The 21,003-nt window shown below is 40.0% G+C and overlaps 1 protein-coding gene across 1 annotated transcript in view; it reads left to right on the forward strand.

The window, feature by feature from the left end:
• The window catches only part of LOC116387731 (calsyntenin-2-like), a 126,535-nt gene that overhangs the window by 95,692 nt on the left and 9,840 nt on the right, over nt 1-21,003 (forward strand). Inside the window, exons 7-10 of the mRNA XM_031855075.1 lie at nt 1,013-1,198; nt 2,550-2,807; nt 4,561-4,682; nt 16,642-16,804. Coding sequence (XP_031710935.1) covers nt 1,013-1,198; nt 2,550-2,807; nt 4,561-4,682; nt 16,642-16,804 — 729 coding nt within the window. The remainder of the gene's footprint in view (nt 1-1,012; nt 1,199-2,549; nt 2,808-4,560; nt 4,683-16,641; nt 16,805-21,003) is intronic.

The raw sequence follows: 21,003 nt of genomic DNA on the forward strand, positions 1-21,003 counted from the left end.
TTTTGTCTCAGGATTCATGATATCATATTCTGTAGGCTTGGAAAGAGTTGCCAGGTGTCCACCTACGCACACAACCACATATTCAATTGTGCTTGTGAATCCTTTTCACCAACGCGATTCAAAGATTTCCGTACATTGAGGATGAATATAACACCTGGATAATGAAACAGGACTGGCAAACAGGACTGACAGTTACAAGGAGGTCAGCACCTTTCTCTACCAGGCCTGTCATGTTACTGGCCCTTTCAGTCTCCTTTTGACTTGACACAGGGCAAGAAATCACTGAGAAAATCTCAAACCTGTGTGGATAGCATTCAAGACCCACATGCTCATTATGAAACAACTACAGAAAACCATAAACATTATTTCCTACATTTCTGTGGACAGCTCTAACAACAGACAAGACAACAATGTTAGTAACAAGACATATCTGGGTCCTACAGTGAACAGTATTTAAAGATATAAATATGCTAAAGTAGTTGTGTTTATCACTTGGAATACAAGCAATTATACATATACATACTATGAATGAGGTAACATTTTAATTCGACGTCGCCCCGAAAGATTTGGTAGTTCTCGCAATTTTAAGATGCAACATTTTTACAGTACACTGTAGAATATGAGGCTTATACTAAACCTTTTAAAAACTGTAACCTCACAATGAGATATTTAATTTATTGTTACACAAAGTGAAAGGTTAGTGTTGAACATGTAGTTGTTTTAGAGAAAGCATCAGTTTAAGTCAAATGTTCCTTAAAAACTAAAAACAATATGAGACCTCAGACCAGCGATCTAAATCTTGAGGGGTGAGACTGATGTAGACATCAGTTATCATTTCACATATATTAACAATGACTCAATGTGTAATTTATTTCTTCTTTTTCTAGATTTCTTTCAACCATTGTTTACACTGCGATACCAGGTTACCTGTGCTTGTAACATATAACACCAGTTGCATAACTAAATGAAAACTCTTACTCCATAAAAAACAAACACATTTTGATCCTTAAAGGTTGGAACAAGCTGGTGGACTATGAGCCAGGGACTGGAAGCAGGCAGCTGTTTCCCAAGATGCACATAGAAACGTGTGGAGGTCCTCTGTCTGGCGTGAAGGCGATGTTAGAGCTACAGACCATTCACATCGGGAAGGGCTGTGATCGGGAAACATACTCTGAGAAGTCTCTGCAAAAACTCTGTGGTAAGTAGAGAGAAAGAAGAAGAAGAGAGAAAAGACATTACTTTAAGAAGTAGAAGTTCCATGAAATAGTGAGGTACTATTTAAGAGTCGGGGACTATGAGAGATCAAAGGGGAGTAATAATAATGACAGACAAGGAAAAATGTAATTCAAAGAAGAAATTACCTCTTGACAGCTTAGCCTCAGCAGTATGTTAATATGCCAATCTCCGCCATTTCAATCCTTGAGACTAATTTGAAATAATTGTTTTATTTAGAATGAAATTCCCAAACGCCATCCTAAACTGTGACGTGTTCATTTTTGCTTCCCGTGGTTTTGCACTGTAGTATACGGTATATAGTACTGTGTATTACACTCTACACACTGAATATTCCTGTTGAGAAATTTGAATTGTGTAAGGATTACAGATACTAGAACCCAAAAGCACAACTCGGAGACAAGATACAAGTTCAGTTCTTTTACAAGAGTTCAGGCAGGGTCAAAACCGGGAGGTCAGTCAAACAGGCGAACAAATCCAATAAGCGGCAGGCAGATCATGAACAATATAAAGGTATGCTGGAGAACTTGGCAATAACACACAAGACAATCTGGCAGGGAACAAGTGCAAGTGAGGGGACCTAAATAGTGAGGGCTAATGAGGGAATGGGCTGCAGGTGAGATGGGTGTGGAGGACCAGGTGAGGGGAATGAGAGATGATCGGGTGTGAATGGTAGGATCTGAAATGACAGGAGAGTTAATAAAACAAGCAGACAGGATGAAAGTAAACTAATATGAAGGGGACTTCGTGACAAATTGGGTTTTTTTCAGAACAAATTAAAGATGTGTGCACAATGATCATTTTCAATATTTTTTTTCCTTTTGACACTTTCTTACCACCTAATCAGTATTTCAATACTATTTGTCAATACGTCTCGTCACACAAGCCGGTGATATACAGATGTGAGTTGTTGATCATACTATGTCTCGTTAATCAATGATTTGTTCTCAAAACATGCGTTAGAATTTCCATATTACTTTTGATATGAGTTCGGGGGATACAGTATAGGGCCAGCACAAATCTTATTTTGATTGAGTATATAGTACATGGTTGCAAAAGTAAGTAGATTACCGGTAATTTGGTAACCATGTCGTGTGACATGAGCCACATCAAATGGCCAGTGAGATGAGATTACAACAGATGTAGTCATCATTTCTAAACATTCATTCTGACATGCACAAACGACATTAGGTCATGAATATGCTGACTTCTGGTACTCGGGAAATCACATAGGAAAAAGAGAAGCAGTTCTTTTGCAGGTTGATACTCTGTGCAGGCACTTTGACAGTGTTGTATCATGTGATTGACACATGCAGGTGCAGCATCAGGCAGCACTGACCTCCTTCCTGCCTCCGGCCCTTCCACAAACTGGACGGCATCTCTGCTGACCGACAGCAGCCGCGACAGCGACCTCATCTACAGATTCGACGGACATCAGGCTGCTAATGTTCCGGATCACGTGGTGCCCCAAAACCTGACGGACCAGTTCACCATAGCAACATGGATGAAACACGGGCCCAGTCCAGGACTCAGAGCTCAGAAGGAAACCTTACTGTGTAACTCTGACAAGACTGGTGAGGAAACAATTTCTCACGGGCTCACTCTTAAGAAGTATATTTCCATCGTCTAACATGTTAGAGAGGGAAAATTTGACCAATTTGAATAACAAATTGTCATTGAGTTTACATTAACTGTCCTATATTTTATAAACATTGGTGCTCTACCTTAGGAGTACTGGAAACTACTTGATTCTTATGTCCCTTTTACTTCCTAGTGTCCTCAGCGTTAGAAACAAACTATGAACATAACATTATCAAAAACATCCGTTCAGCAAAATAACATGATAGATAAGCCACGACAGAAGCCCGCAATGGCAAGTGTCTTTGAAACTTAACATTTCTTCCCCACTGCATATCTGAACTGAGCTGCCTGAACTGTGTAATTAAGCAAGCCATCTGCACATTGCGTGCTTTCACAATAGTCTCACAGATGGCTTATTAGCTTACGAAATGTGTGGTCTGATCTTGTAATGCAAAACTGCAGAGTGGTTCGTGTTAAACCATCAGAATCTTAGAAACCGTTTTTTTTTGTTGCAACTTTTTTGGCTGAAGGATATGAATGGTACCAGAAGGCTGAGTGTGAAGGCCAGATCACCAATACTGTGTGGGGAAAATGCCCATGTATTGTATCCTGTCAATGTCTGGCTGAGCCTGGTGACATCAAAATGGGAGATACAGAAAAAATAACTAGGATGATGATTATTATTAAGTCCCAGTGAAACAGAAGTTACAGTGTCTTTAGCTTCTGTACTGAGTATTCGCCAGTGAAACAGAATATTTGAGCGGTGTAAAGTTACAAGAGAAATCTGATACGTAGCTACAGAGGACTGAGGCTCCACACATCTCCCTTGTTACTAAAAGTTGCGCATTGATTGATGGATGGATGTCGTGATATAATTGGTTGGTACTAGCTTATGTAAGCATCTTTTGTTTTACAAGAAGAAAAGATGATTGGATTCTGATATAAAAATACAAAGTAATTATTTTGGGGGGAAAATAATTTGCACCATATGATCAAGGATGTGTTCTAAAAGAGCAAAAAAGGCATTGTTCATCTCGAGCTTTGCATCTTGATAGCAACATGTCAGTATTACACCAAATGATATCAGAGTTCACACTGTGAAAGATGTTAGTACTGCAGCGACAATAAATTACATTAAAATGATCACCCAACCTGAAGTGAAATTGTAAAACAATAATGTAAACACCATTTTCAAATTGTGGAATTGCAAAAGAAAAATGGGGAAAACTTTGTATTAACTTTATTATTACAAACTGAATGATCTTAAATTTTCACAATGTTGATTTGACGTTGTCTTGAACTGCTATGTGAGTAGGAAACGACAAACATCTGATTCCATTTTAGAACACCAAAGAAAGGCAAGCCCCAGCTCGTCACTGTGGGGTTGTATTTAGAGGAGAATCTGTTGCACACCTCACATCTCATCCCACCTCAAGCTGATTCATTTATATAAGCAGAGCAAGTGGGACTCACCTTTTATTGCCCATCTTACACAGAAACCAGTTGATAATCACAAACCAGACATAACAGCAGCATGCACTCTGCGACCACACTTCCAGTCATGCTGACAGCTGTGTTTGATGTAGAGAACCCATCTGAGGAAGCTCAAAAGAGTTAAGTATTTCACACAGCTGTGCTCTATGATTTTATTTTGTATGACTCCAGAAAGAAATCAATAAGAAAACCAAAGAAGCAGATGTTTGAGTCTTTCTGTGACCATACATGTTTGTGATCTTCCCATTGCAGAAATGAACCGCCACCATTACTCGCTGTATGTCCACAACTGCCGTCTGGTGTTCCTGCTCAGAAGAGATTTCACTCAGGTCGACACTTTCAGACCTGCAGAGTTCCACTGGAAACTGGAGCAGGTGAGAAGTGTGTTTGTGTGAGCTTGTCTGTGTCCTATTTGGGTGCGAGCGTAGATTCAGGGTGATTTTCCACAGCATGTGAATGGCTATCATTATTTATGTAGTGAAAGGAGAGGCTCTCCATTCTAATTACTGGAGGCCCTCCATCACTTTCTTCCCCTCGCTGAGGGAGATAAGAGGGTAGAAGACACTGTTGTCCTATGTACACACACACACACACACACACACATGCAAGCATAGACCCTAGAAAGTGGAAAGTCTGTTTAGTTATGGGTAATAGCTCACCCAGCAGCAGATCTCTATTATCTGTCATGCTTCTGGAGAGTTGTTGAACTAATTTGCAGTTTACTGTTTCAGTCCTGCAGAAAGCCTTTCAAAGGAGGGGATGGCACCACATGAAATTGCTTCGGCTACAAAGATGCATATAATAATAGTTTTACTTCTCTCTGAATGTTGCACGGCACTTTCCCTACTGTAATTATCCTACAGATGTACACAATGGTGTACTTTACATTACCCCTGCATTTCAGGGGATATTATGCACAGCTGGCAGATATTTTAATAGAATATGAAGATACAAATTTTAAGTTTTAGTCCTCAGTGACATATGTTTTTGTCCCCTCCCTTGAAAACATTACAATGCAGGGTAAGACCAGTGACTCTGGAGCTGGAGTCTTGCTCAAGGACACATCAGTAAGGTGGACGCTTCAATGAGAAGCATCCGGCTGAAGGGCGTCCAGTCACTCTAGTTCACCAAACAGTTGCTGAGCGGAGATATCCGACTGTAAAAAGATCAAAAAAATCCCTGGAGTGTAAATGATATTCATGATAAGCCAATGACCTCTTGCACAGGAATCTCCCCCTTCAACAGACTATCCTCACAAAATGGTAGATTTAACTCTAATAGTTTGCCCTAGGGATACATATGTCCACTTCACACTGATATTATTACAAAATGCTTCATAATCACAGGAAGCTCTGAAGAGTTTTTGCTCACTAAGCAGGTTAAAACAGATTTGTATTTGTGTCTCTCCTTGTATGTGTGCTCATGTCTGTGTGACTATGTTTTTTTAATATAGTTTTGATTAATCCTATCTATCATGTTTTTTTTTATCTTGCTTGGAAAGATGACATTCCAAGGCTTTGGTTTCTTGTGTAATGCCTTGTCAGCATGCAAACATCCCAGTGTGTTTCCCAGGCACCTGTGCTGGTGCTCACCTTCCAACCAGGTGGTTGTTTGTTCTAGGTCAAAGGGAGATTGAAAAGTGTTTTTCTCAGTCCAGTGTTCTTTTCTCCTGAGGCCCATGGAGGTCGCTGTAACAAAGAAAAGGGCAGCCAAGTAGCAGACTGCTGGCTTTTCTTAGCAAACAAGCAAACAACCTCAAGACTCAGTTCTATTTCAGTCTCGCCTCCTCTTATCCTCTCTCTCATTCTCTCGGGTATCCTGTTTGCTCCTTTGTTTGGAACTTGCGTGGTAGGACCACGGAGGAAGCGTGCAGTGCAGTCAAAGCGAATATGTGATGAGTTACTCACCAGTACAAATCACTTGTGCAGACACTCTCATTAAATATAAATGGAAACTGGTCTGAAATACTGGAGGTTAATGAGAGGAATGACATAGGGGCAGAGTGAAGGGAAACAACTACTCTGTGATCATCAGTCTGTGATGTACAGTGCAGTTTGGTGTACTCATCGTTGCTACTGGGCTTTTTTTTATGGTAGTGGCTCCCTGCATATTTGAACATGTTATGCTATTAACTACTATATTATCATCCGGGTGAAAAAAAGAGTGAAACTTGGTTGAAGAATTTGTGTTATTGTGGAATCTCGGTGCAAAATGGGGAGACTAGAGAGAAACCACTTCTGAAAAAACTGACATCAATATGTGATTTGTGCCCCGGAGCAGCACTTGGTATTTTACGTCAAAAGAGCAGTGCAATATGATATTTCATTTGGATTTTTTGAGAATGCTAGAAGGTTAAGTGGACTGTATAACTAAAGTGAAAATCCAGACACATTTATCTGTTAAAATATTCTTTTATTTTAAAACCACTTATATGAATATGGTTGTGATTTCTCAATTGTATTTCATAAGATACATTGAAAATCTCTTTAAATCCGTTATCGGCTTTTACCAGCAAAAATAATAGAACGACTGTGGAATGGTCTAAAAGGTTTAACACCAGTAGCTGCATACTTGTGATCGGCAGTGGACACGAAATATTGATCAAACCTTTGACAGTAAAGCTTTTTCTCTTCAGGCATTTTGACATGCCATAGCAGGAAAAGCATGGGTATAATTAACAACATAAATTAGGACTTTAGATGACCCAGCTCTAGTTCCTGGTATCACTGCAAAGCTACAATGTGCAGTTGATGGAACAGAGACATTTTTAGTGTTATTTGTTGCACCTGTGCTTTTCCTAACATAACAAGTCAAATGCTGCGAAATAGCTCCCCTCCTCACTCATTCCCTACTCCCTACTGATAGACACTCACTGGTTTACTCTACAGTGAGCATCTCTCACAGGTGCACTGTAGTGTCGTATGACTCTATAAAGGGCATTGCATTAGGGGGTTGGTGTAGTGCCATGGACTATTTTTTTGTTCCACTGTGGAAACTTGTGATGGCACTGTACAGCGGGTATATTTCCCACTAAATATTCTGTTGAATGTACTATCAATACTTTCTTGTTCAGTATCAGGTATACTAGGGAAAAGGTCATTTAAGGGTAAAAGCTACTACTGCCTTGTACTAATAATGAGGACAAGCTCAGAGAGTAGTAGAGACTGTTGAAAAATGAATGTGGTGGATAGAGAGTGGAAAGAGAAGAGGCAACTGTGGGGTGTCACAGCTGCTTCTTACTCTGCTTGTTCCTCAAGCACTTAGAAGGGACACTCAATGGCTTCCGCAGAAACTCCATTTAGCGCTATTGATTTTGCAATTCTCACCCCGAGAGGGGAGGGGCAGAGAGGGATGAAAGGAAGCTGGAAAAAAGAGGGTGAGAGATGGAGGCTTTCATTTTCCATGTCGATCGAACACACTAAAGGAATGTCACATCTGACAGAAACCCTCACACACACACACATCTACAAGCACTTACATATTTTTGAGTGCGTTTGTAAGGCACACACATACACAGGATGCATATTGTCCATCCTCTTTCTCAGCCTCGGTAATGGAGTATGGAGTGGATCTCTCCCCTCTAGGCACATTATTTACTCTCCTTGATCCTAGTAAGCCTATCAGTTCAATCCAGCTGTTCAAAAGATATTCACTCACAGTCAAAAAGTCCTATACAAACCAAGATTCAATCTTCTAATGTCCTGTAAGCCAAAGATGATTGGGTCAAACATGCAAACAAAGTCGCACAAAGCAGAGGTGAGGGAGAAAAGTGGATAAAAATGAAGCCATTGTCCAGGTGTTTTTATACCAGCTTTCTAAGGTTGCTCCGAGCAATCTTGTGTGTGTTTGTGATGCTATTGATTTAAACCCTTACAAATACGGTTTTATTTACTCACAGCAAGGTACTCATGGATAGAGTAGAACAAAAACAAATCTATGCTAAGGGTCTGAGGTGATGCAATAAACAGTAGTTTTCTCAGTTTTCTCAGATCTGAGATTTCGAAAACATTAGTCAAGGGCCAAAGATCATTTGTGTTGGCAGTTGTTTTACAGCAGTCCAAGATAACTATACTATTGACGGGGCAGATCATGCGTTGCGAATCACAGATGAACTTTCCAATTTTGCCAATTACACTGCTCGAGACAGATGCAGACCCCGCTATTTATCATTTATGTCAGAGTTCGATTGTCGGGACTGAATGTTGGAGTTGTACAAAATCACACTCATTACTTGGCATCTGCAATTATCTGCCTTATCTGACTGCTTATACCATGCTTGTTGTGCCACGGCTTGTTCTCTGTCTTGTGTTGATTAGAAGCCTCCCTTTGTTTCCGAGGAGATTAATTGGATGGTGTTAGTGGTGTTGTGTGTGTGTGTGTGTGTGTGTGTGTGTGTGTGTGTGTGTGTGTGTGTGTTCCTTCTCTGCCTGTTTGTTGTAGATGTTGTAGAGATTGAAGTTCTTATTGAAAGAGTGATTTAGTTCCACCTCAAACACAAGAGACTTACTGCTGAATGTTTCACATCAGTTTAAGTTATTTGTAATTCACCAATGCTTAATCAAAATAGCAAAGACATTAGAGTATACGTCTTTAAAGGTCAAGGCAAAAAAGTGGCATTGTTATGTATATGACAGATTGATACCGTTTGCTAGGAATCACTCTTAATTGTGCAAAGTCACCCTTACAAGGTCTCAGCATGCAGCATACTTTAGAACAATAATAATAGAAAACAGTACAAACTGCAAAAGCAAAACAGAAAAAGACAAAGAGCAACAGAGAAGATATTGAGCATTGCCTCCAGCGTATTTATCTTCAGTGTGTGTTTATTTTCTAGCTGCTATTTTTCAAATGACCTCATTTGAGAGCTCAGCTGTACTTTGTCTGCTTTAGGCACTTCCTGTGTTACCCCAATGTCGAGCTGTTGCATCTCACTAAATGTGTCTGTCTTTGCAGTGTGCTGTCCGTGTTTGTATGTGTAAGAGTCAGGGGGGCTTAATGCCACTATCTGATACCTATAGACCACTCAGCAGACATCCTGAGTGTCATAACCATACCGTCAGCGTACTAATGTATCGACAGCTCGGTTCTTCCATATCAGTATTTTCCTTTTTCTCTCACTCCCTCTCGACCTCTTTAAACCGTCCGTGTCGCTGCTTGTCTATTCGCCTCCTTCTCTAACTCCTGCATTTACTTTAGGCGAAGAAAGCTTTTCACCCTGACCTTAAAGTCTGGGTAGAGAAAAATCTAAGATTTGTTTCTAAACACATTATGCATGTTATAAACTAACATTACTGAATTGTGGAGTTACACCATCAGACTGTTTTTAACCATTTTCCTGTTTAGGATTGTTTTGGGCGAGCCTGGAATCATGGCTCGATGACGCACTGGTGCCATCCTTAGCAACCCCAAAATAAATACAAATCTAGAGCACAAAGCATCAGTGTTTCAATACTTACATACCTCGTCTACGGTTCGCTAGCTAGTATCGGTGTATTGGCCATCTGTCAAACCGCAACAAATCCCGGTGGGCATGTGGACCATTAAAAACGTTTTTACTGACCGTCCGGCCCCGTCTATCTCCTTTCCTTTTCATGACCGTGAAACCTAATTTATATACTTGCCTATTTTTTTATCATTCAAATCTGGTTGAGTGGTTAATAGCATATTTTTCTGTGGTGTGACAAACACATATTTAATTATGCTTTACCCAGACTTTAAAGGTTATAACTTCTGAGAATTAATTGTCAATTCAGACAAACAGACAAAGAGATTGAAAATAAATCCTGCAGGAATACACAATTTCAAAGCAGACCTTGAAGTGGCAGAGATGTTATGTAATCGTATGCCTCTCATCGCTCTCTGTTGAGCTTTTTTAGTTGCGTCACTGAGGATAACTTTAATTACGTATTGTAACATATTGACGCTATTGTGTTAAGAGCGAAGCTGATGTAGTCTATGCCCCACTGTGACACCAAGGTCCACAAGCAGACAACATAGACCAGTTCATAAACCATAGATGCCACATGTAAAAAGGGGCACGGAGGCACCAACGTTACCAACGGTTAACACAGCCCTGTGTGGAGAAAAAATATATTACACTCTCTTCACACAGCACTGCCGTTGCAGAAGGGTGGGGACGTCAATTCTGTACGATTCAGCTCCACAAAAAGGAGTTTGTCAAGACTTTAGGTGTAAATGAGGGATTTGACTGAAAGGCTCCTGTGCTTCCGCAAGCATCTTGAGAAAGATTTTGGCTCAAACAGGGGACCCCAAACTGGACATAGTCATCTTCCTTACTTTTTACCCTTTTTGACTGCTTGACGCTGAAGAAAAATGGGAGAAGGACGATGGTGCTTATATGTCGCAAGTGCAGACATAAGAGAAGCCTATGCTGAAGAATAAGCGTGCGCGCTGGAATGAACCCAATAACAATAAACACTTGATGGGTGAAGCCAGTACGAAATAGAATCAAATCTTTCAGATAGCTTCCCTTTATTAACATTCTCTCATCTCAACTGAAAGTTGACCTTTATGCGTTTTTTATATATATTTTCTTTTTAACTAGTACTAATCTTCATTGAGACGTTATTTTTTACAGTTGTGAGTGTTGTAAGTGTGCATCTTACAACAAACAGGAATAAGCTGTTTTTTTATGTCGTGTTACATGCTGTTGAGCATGTTAGCAAAGCTCTTTTCCTTTCCTCCTTTCGTTTACTGTTTTTTTCTCTTCTTTTTCCTCTTTCTTTCCCTCTCCGTGTCATTCCCCACCACCGCACTGACAGATAATAGACTTGCATCAATAATGCAGTGCTAAAACAGTGGCAGAAGAGAGGAGGGCAGAGGAGAGGCAAGGAATGTGAATAGGAGCAACGGAGACGAAAAGGGAAAAGGAAGAGAGGTGCAAGTTAGGAAAGAATGATGAGGTGGGAGAAGCATGAGAAGGAAAAACAGAAGAAAGTAGTTCAGACAAAGGGATATGGAACAGGGTGGATGAGAAGAGGAAGAAAGGAGGGTACTGGCGCCTTTGGACAAAGCTTCAGATTACCTCAAATGAAATGCTTAACTAACAGAAAGTAAGCAATCAATATGTTTGGAGAGGACAACAACAAAAACGTACAAGGAGCCAATCCTGACACATCATTATACCCTTCACATCAGAAAACAGTATGATGGTCTAAACGGGCATGCCTGTCGGCGGTCGCTGTCGCATACAACAGATCTGAACACTGTTATATATGGTTTGTAAGAAGGCTCCTCCCATCTCAAACCTCTCCAATGTATCAAAATAAACTTGACCCTATTAAAGGACTTCTCAGCAGCCTGCAGAATGTCCTCATTATTCTGTTTATGTCAGCAGATTCAAAACACCCCATTGCCATATGAGAATAAGGGGTTGTGTTTGCTTTTCTCACCAGCAATATGCACAATAAGCCAATCTAGTTCATCACCTGAATCCTATAACCTATGTTCCGCACAAAAGAATATTTGGGAATCTGCTCTCCTTGTAAGTAGTTGTTCTAACGCAGAGTGGGCAGCTCCTAATTGTTTGCCAGAGATCCTTTGGGTGACAACCTAAATTCAGCCTCCAGATTGTGTAGTATTTCCGATACTACACAATCTGGAGGCTGAATTGGCTCTTAAGATCTTCTTTCTTTTGTGCAGATGTAATAGCCTCTCGTAAATACACCAGGGCAGATTTCCACAAGATAGATGAGCTTATCTCTGGTGTTTTATTCTCAGCAATAAAACACTGCTATCGCACGGTAATATACTCGACAAAGGAAATCTGGCTCCGTAAGGCCGGGTTTAGTCGGCAGCATCTGCAAGCTGAGGGCTGGAGACAGTTGCAGTAATAGAGAAATTAGAAGAAAGTGTCTGGAGTCTTATATCTGAGGTATAGAGCACTCTCCAAATTAAGTATATCTAAGATATAAGGAAGAAATTGTGTACCCTCATTTGGAGTTGTAAGAGTAAAACATCTCTCCTGGCCATCTCTTTCCTAATACACACTAGGTCTTGTAATAGCAGAAAAAGCTTGGGTGAAACTAATTTCCTTAATGATAATTCAGATCCATTAAGTGTCCCAGTAGAGCAGGCCTGTGAGCCAGCATGGTCAATACCATGCTGGCTCCAGGAACCAGGAACTGGCTCATCTAAATTGGAATGCAGTCGTATTTAATGTCCCTGGTTTCACCTGTGCTTTTCCTGATATGACAAGACATGAAAAGCCTAAAAGGTGCAACAAAACAAATCAATCAAGTCTAATTATCAATCCAACACTCAGACGCGTGTTTTCAGTCCTTCCTGCTCATTAGAATTCTGCTTATGTTGATGGCGTGTGGAATTACGTGGTGTCACCAAGCAGTGTGTATTAAAGCGAATAGGCCTTTTTCACAGATGCCACTTTTCACATGTCAAAGTAGGAAAAAAACACAGGTGTTAATGATACTATTTATAATGGCTGAATCCCATTTATTTGTTTCAATGTCAGGTTCCGTGTATATGAATTCAAAACAACATCCTAGATCCAACATATATAAAAGTATGTTCTTTCAGCCCTTTCCATATTAAAAATATATATTTAGGACACTCGATGGAAGTCTTTCATCTTTGTCTAAGTTCAGTGAAAATACTTTTCAAAATAATCTATTTTTGTATGGAACAACATTAATTTAATTTGAATGAATGTCACGAAGAAATGGATTTACATTAGCAGGGACATGGCCTCAGCGACTTTCTGCCTCTGCAGCTGTTCTCTTGTTTTCTTGTTCTCTCCCTCTCTCTCTCTCTCTCTCTCTCTCTCTCTCTCTCTGTGTGTTGTGGGACTTCTCTGGTGATTGTGCTCATCCTTAGCAGGCCTGCTCAGGGACCAGCTCATTACAGTGTTTCAGCATTCATTGTCTTGACTCTTGTTACACTGTTGCAGAGGAGAACTACTTTCATGCTCCCACTGACTAATGTGCCTTCAGGCAATGTGGATACAAACATACCTCAGCAACCGAGAGAGTACTGCTGATGGTATCTACTACTGATGTGCGTGTACGTGTGTGTGTGCATTTGTATGTGTGCAAGTACGATTTCAACAAGTTTGGACAGTCAGCAATATCAACAAATTGAGTGCTGGATTGGATTGAGGACATTTCTTCATTACAGTAGCCACATAGAGTATGTGCACATAAACGTTTACCCTACAAGCCATTTAGTCAAATTGATGTGTAACAAGATGGCTTGTGTTCTTGCCAACAATATTTTATTATTTAAACATTCGAATTAAATAGAAAGACACAGCATTTCTTTTTGTTGTGTGTTTTTTTTCTCAAATGTTTTATTTTTTGCTTTGCTCGCTGCATGGCTCTATGGATAGCTTTGTTGGTCTTGTCTGTCTATTGGTTGATCCACCTCTTTGGCTTGGACTGAAATATCTCAACAACTATCGGATGGGATGCCGTGAAATTGGATAGACAGTCATGGCACACAGAGGATGGATCCTACTGTCTTTGGCAATCCACTTGATTTTTGGTTAAGATAGAAGTGTCCATGTACCATGAAATACAGTATAACACACATATTTCACGTCCACCTCAGGATAAATAACTTTATTGATCCACTGATTTCTCATCTAGTGCATCATCATTTCATCAGAGAGCGTGCGTGTACATGTGTGTGTGGGCGTGTGACGTTTCTGTTTGTCCGTGATCGACTGATCTGATGGATTTTTATTTATAGATATTATTCATGTAATTTGCATGCGAAATAGGTCTACCCAAACAGTGGACATGAAATAGCAACAGCTGCAACACAAAGGTAGCCGGACCTGGCAACACTGCATGGATAAACTCTTAGTCTTGCATCTCACATGATAGTATGAATTTTTCCCAGATTTTTAAGCTCTGGCAGCATTATTGTAACCTTAAATAGAAACTCAACCAAGAAAGCTAAACCATTGTCAAAGCCCTCCAAGTTTAAAAAGAAAAAGATGCATCTTGTAATTCTATCTTTTTCAGCGCCCTCCACAGGCAGCCAGCCAGCCAGCAGCTAAATGAAAGCCGCCATCCATTCTGATTGTCTAGTCCAGTATACAAATCCTGTGAGCTGATGAAACTAAAACACACCGTCATTGCTTAGAATAGCTCAGTCTGTGTACAGTACAAGAATCTGAAACACAGAGCAAGTTACACTTTGAATGAATTTCTTAGTTTTTATTTACTGCTCTTAGTATTGAAACTATTCCTCTTGAAGTTGACCCAACACTGTTGCAAAAAAGTGTGATTTTCACAATTAATACATATCCTACCAGGTTTGCTGAGCACCAAAGCATTGCAGCTACAGTCATATGAAACTGGGCCATATCAATGGCCATATAAAGAAGCAATCCATAGGAAAGTATAGTAACTAAGCATATGTATCTGCTGAGAGAGGTAATACTGCGTGGTGGGAGGGGTGTCTGGGATATCCATATCTAGAATTTCTGTCCCTTCACACATAAAGGGTGAGACACTGCTTTCTAAATTGAACATCCCTGAAGATTCCTGGTTGCTCCAATACAAGTCCGAACCTCATTTGTTCATATCACAGCTTGAATAAACTACCAGTGCGTGTGTGTGTGTGTGTGTGTGTGTGTGTGTGTGTGTGTGTGTGTGTGCGTGCATGTGGCCACTGAGTAAAATTTAACAAAATGAAAATCTATCTCGTGCTGTATCCTTTCCTGCTGTTTCTTTCTCTGCATCTCAAATTAGCAGATATTCTCCTCTCCAGTGAAAATAGATTGATTGCTTGTTGTTAATTCAACCGAATCCTTCACAGCAGACTGATTGCAGAATAACAAATGCAGTGGCCATAAGAGGAGGAACAACAATGCGAGGAATCCTTTAAGACTTCACCATGTTGCCAAAGACTTTAAAACTGTAAAAATCACTTTAAAAAGGAAGTAGACTTGCAGTTTAAGTGGTTTGAATTGAGAATATCTGTGTCAGATAGCACTCTGGCACTCATGTGTTGTGGCTTTCAGGACCGCATGCAAAGTTTGTTTGTGTCATTAATCCTTTGAGCCGGTCAAGAAGCTGAAAGAAGCACGTATTGCTATATCCAGCCCGTTCACAGCATATAACATCTAAAACGTAATATGACATAAATCTTTGCAGCACTGGAGCCAAGTGAATTAGACCTTTGTCTGGTTACAAATCATTCATTTAATATCGAGCTCACCTCTTTATTTACTATAGCCATTTACTGACTTGTCAATGGCATTCATCTCAGCGTCCAAGTCATAATTACAACTGAAGAGCTTATTTGACGAGGCACTCAATAATACGGACAGGTGTTCTAAAATATATAGAGTGTTATATTATCAATGCACATTGCTTTTAAGCGTCATGAGGACGCTCTTAAGTCATAGACGAGTGGAAATCATTCACATCTTTACCTTCCATTCAACTTGAAGTGAACACAGAGAAACACATATAGACAGGCAAAACACATTGTATTATTCATTTTTAACTATTAATATTTGATTGTTTGAAAAATTGCCAAAATATCACCAGTTCCAGCTTCTAAAATTTGGGAATTTGCAAAAACAGAACAAATATTACGTCATGTTGGGCTCTGGCAAATTATAATGCGCATTTCTGAATATTTTCTGACATTTTATTGCTAAAACAATTGATTGATTAATCGAGGAAGTGATCTGCCGGTTGATCAATAATCAAAAGAATAATTAGTTGTAGCCTAAAGACATCCAAGCGAAGTAGCAAAAATGTTTCCACATATTGTTGTGGCCCAGGAAGAGTTGGTGGGGGGGGGTAGAGAGGCAGGCGGAAAGAGCGAGAACGGGATGTGTCCTTACAAGTTCTCCAAATGTTTTGAAGAATGTTTGTGATGGCTAATAAAAGTAGCCTGGCACTCGGGTCCTCCACAGCCGTGTTTGTCACTCATTGCGTGCCTTTAATAAACCGCTCATTAGTCAGAAACCTCATTAGCAATCTGACAACAGGGAGCATGTGATTCAGCAGAAGAGGAAAGGAATTTGTTGCTCTTTCATTGAAGGTAGAAAGCCGGGGAGCGTTCAAGGATGCGCCTTCGGGTTTTCGGCTGCATGCTTGGAGTAAACATCATCATCTTCATAACAGCATCCTTATAAACATAATCCTCCATGGAAAAATGCTCCTAACCTAAATAAGACCCCAAGAAAAGAGATGAAGTTGCCAGAGTAATTTATTTTTAAAGCTGTCCTATTTTTGTGTAAGTGCAAACCAGGAATATTTACTTATTTGAATGCATGAAGTGGACAAAAAGTACTGAGGCTTACTAACATCATAACATATCTCTCCTTTACAGATCTGTGACAAGGAATGGCACTATTATGTGATCAACGCAGAATTTCCTGCAGTGACACTATTTGTGGATGGGGTGACCTATGAACCCTACCTGGTGACAGATGACTGGCCGATCCACACCGCAAAGATTGATACACAGTTAACTGTGGGCGCCTGCTGGCAAGGTCAGTTTGTGTGTGTGTGTGTGTGTGTGTGTGTGTGTGTGTGTGTGTGTCTTTCTTTCTAAAATTCACAGTAGCTTCAGAGTGATGCAGACATTTGTCCTAAGCTGAAGATGCTGACATCAGGCAGGAATGGGACGCAACTGCTATTAAACTGTGCTGTTTGGATCGTTTCCAGCTGTACTACATAATCTGACAGTTGCTTTATATGCAGCTGCCTTTTGAGCTTGAGGTTGTTTTGTATATTTCCTCCACATAAATTGAAGAAATTAGTTATTATCAGGCATCTTCTATTTCAGGGCATCTTTACTGTTTCATTTAAAAGAACTGTTGATTATTCTGATAGGTTATTGGTTTATTGGTTATTGGTTAATGGTGGTCACAACTGCTTTAGTGTTGTAAATGCTTGTTGGGAAACCAAATAGAAAAAGTGGTACACAAAAGAAATAGAAACAGAATGAGGAAATGTCTTTTGGAAAACCTCTAAATTGCTTTACTGCCACTTACTTTCTAACTTAATTTTGTATAAAAACAATAAAGCATTATATTGAGATCCAAGTATTTTGATCAGAAACTCTTACTACAGAAACAGAACTGAGAACAGATTGGTGTATAGGTGTAACAAACTATAATGTATTTTCTACTTAACATGCAAAGGGGACCAACCTGGAAAAGACGGAAGCTTACAGTATGGCAAACAGAGAAATAGCATCAACAAAGAGGCACAGCAGCCAAAACATGTTGAAAAATTACATTTGAAGCACAAACAGAGAGAGTGAGTGAGAGAGAGGGGAAGCCGGAGACTTTCTGTTGAGATAATTAAAGAGATTAAGATTCACGCCCCAGGGCTGCGAGTATTTCTTCTTTGAAATGGAGAGTCACGAGCAGAGTGGGTATCACACAGGAAATTCTGCACGTCAGTTCCAGTGGCAGGGAAAGAGAGCGAGCAGTGATCACATTGGAATGAATAACAGCTACCCTGCTGCCTTGTTTATGACTGGAATAATTAAACAAAAGTGCTTTACAGGAGGACAGAATGGGACTGTAGTGATCCGTTCTGCAGCTTGCCCAGATCACGCTCATAATGCTCACCGGCATCATCCAAAGCTTCAATCCCGATGACATTTTGGTTGCCATTTAAATTTCTTTTCTTCCTATGCCTGATTGCAATTTTCTTTTTGTCGTCATCACTTTCTTCGTTGCTTCATACAGGCCTCTCTTTCTGCCTTTTTCCATGAATCTCTTGATTGTGAGAGAAAGCCCTGAAGGAAGGATTAGCTAGAGTGAATGGAGGACAACTTTGCCAGCTATTACATCCCAATGAAGCCGCTTTAAGCTTCACTAAGCCGCAACTGATAACTTTTCAGGCCATTAGCGAGCAAGATTGCCTTGCAGAGTCTCTCATTTATCCATCCCCTTCTCCCAACAATCAACAACAAAATGATGAGACATGAAAGGCATTCAGACCGTATTTTCACTGCCCCGAAAGCAAAGAAGATGTGTTTTTCCATACAAGAAATGGATGGTTGTTGTTTTCTGAAGCAATTTTCTGTAGAAACAAGCAGTTTGGATGCGAAATGGGTGTTTGCCATCTCATTTAATGTGCAACAGGAAAGTGGGTGTCAAATTTCAAAGCAACCCCCACAGTGCAGTATACATATACTTAACTAACAAAGCGCGGAGATATAGGCATCGGGAATCTGAGCTAGTTTTATGTTGATAATAAAAGGCATCAGTCAACATATATCACCAGGAAGTTTTAAATCTTTGGAACACTGTGCTGCCATTTTAGCTTGCTTTTAGCACTCGGTGAAATGAGAAAAGTCACATTTAATATCCAAGGTGAAACCACTGTTGAAGTGAAATGGCCTATACCGCCTTTAGAATTAGAAACTAAACATGTTTTATGTCTTCTTCACGCTCAAGAAGTCAACATCTGCAATAGTCTGCAGCACTGATGTCTAAAATATCAATTTAATAATCATCATCATTTGTGAATTAGCTTACATAAAAATATTACAGTTGTTCATGCTCTTATATATCAATGTCTTCAAAAGACCTGCCGTGCAACATGTGACATGTCCTCTTCCTCTTTCCCTGTCCTTTCATTCATTTCTCTTTTTTAATGAATCTATAAAAAAAACATCTGCACATCTATACACGGGCAATCCAAAGTTTCAGTCCAGTTTGCACTTTGTCATTCAATCACAAAGACGTTGTCTTGATGAAAACCTTTCAACGGTGCAGAAGGAGACTGAAGAGCAGAATAATGACGATAGTTCCCACATGTGGAGACAAAGGGAGGTGATGGAAATGTCCCACTCTGCCCCTGCTTACATACTGCCATCGCAAAAACCCAGTGCTTACCATTTCTGATTAAATAATGCATGGGCAAGTTTCAAGAATAAGACTAATAAAGCCTATAATGAGGGTGATGTTCTTAGTTCTTGCAGTTTGTGATTGTACCACTTCCTCTGACATGGACACAGAAAATCTGTCAAATTGTTAGTTATTATATCTTTGTTATTTTAAAAACAACAAAGATATTTCAAATCACCTTTTGCATGTCACTTTTACATTTCACACCAGGTGGGGAACCTCGACACATAATTAGCCTCAGCATTGCAACAGGAACATGATTAACAGCACACATCGCAGAACATTGTCATAGAACAACACACTATGTTTTGCATAGTGTTAATTGGCTTTGGTTGTGATCTAGATGTGAAATATGTCTATGAAGTAAAGTAGTAAGAAGGCTTTACGTTGTGACTTTTTGAACTCTTACAGCAAAGAAAAGTGCCTATTAGTGAAATGGGGATGACAAATACCAGAATGACTTATAACCGTTCTGTTTCACCCGTTTGTTTTTGGACTTGAGGCGAAGCTCACCCCTCATACATACACAGAACAAATACTGATTGGATACTGAATTTGGGAGCAAAGATTGTGTACTTTTTGTCTAACTTCCCGTTAGCCCACAGCTCGTTGGGGATTCTGAGTGTGGATGAACACATTCTAATGTCTGTTGTTACCAGATACCAGATGCTGTAATGTTGATTACATGGTTAGTGCAAATCATATGCTGTTGGTCCTAACAGTTCTTGGAGAACATGGACTGTCATAAAATGGCAGCATCATTCATCAGCATCAGCAGTGCCCACCCTCTGCTTCTCAGAGCTCCAGGAGATAAAACATATAAAAAAGTGGTGCTCTGCTTAAAAGGAAAAAACGAATTATCTAGCTATGATTATCAACCATTACTTCTGTAGGTGATGCAGTTTTTACGAGACTGTGGGATGACTGCTGTGTTACCTCACTGCTTGTAAAGTCAGCAGTATAAGTCTCCTGTTGCCTAGCATGCTGAAGGCAGTTGTTTGGTGTCTTTATGACAGGATCGTATCTCTCAGCTCTACGTGTACACACACCCCTGTATGATTCACATTGACGGAGCTGAGAGAGTATAGATGCCTCCAGCCCCATACTGTAGCTGTTGTTCACAGTAATATCTGCTGTTACTGTCTACTGTTCCCCTGAGCCTCGCTGTGCAGAATAGTTCAGTACAGCAGAGGAGGGGAACATCCAGGCTGTGTTACAGTAAGTGGGTTAGTAACCTCAGAAGAGAAAATTATTTAGTCAACTTTCAGGAACTGAAGAGCATACTATATATTCAGTATAACAGAAGGGCATTTTGCTGCAGCTGGTTGTAATATGGTTAGGTCAAGAGTTGATGGTTATGGTTAGGGTTAGGGTTATGGTCAAGGTCAATGATTTGACAAAGGGCAAAAAATATACTGATTGTTTCATACCTACATTTAAAATGCTGTATTGCATGGGTTTTTGCTGAAGTTTACTGTAGAAGTCATAGACTGTAAATAAGAAGTGGATATATTCAGCGTGACGTCCTCAATTGGTTTGTGCGCTGCCATTTTGAGGCCTTGAGTTAATCTTGGTTTTTGGCCGTTGCCATCTTGATGTTGTTTTTTTTCAACCAGAAGTGACACGTGAAGGTGCAGCCAAGACATTTTAAGGCGAACAGAAGGTTATAATTAACTTTCATGACCTGAAAACACTCTGTGATAGCATTAAAGAAAAACTAAGACATCTCCGGACAACGCAGCGATAGTGACCCGTCAATCACTAGGGAGCTAATGGCATTGCAGACCTGGAAGTTGCCGCCTGCAGAAGTTTTAATCATTTTA

Source organism: Anarrhichthys ocellatus, unplaced genomic scaffold, assembly GCF_004355925.1.
Source record: "Anarrhichthys ocellatus isolate YVR2014 unplaced genomic scaffold, GSC_Weel_1.0 scaffold15, whole genome shotgun sequence".
NCBI classification, from domain to species: Eukaryota; Metazoa; Chordata; class Actinopteri; order Perciformes; family Anarhichadidae; genus Anarrhichthys; species Anarrhichthys ocellatus.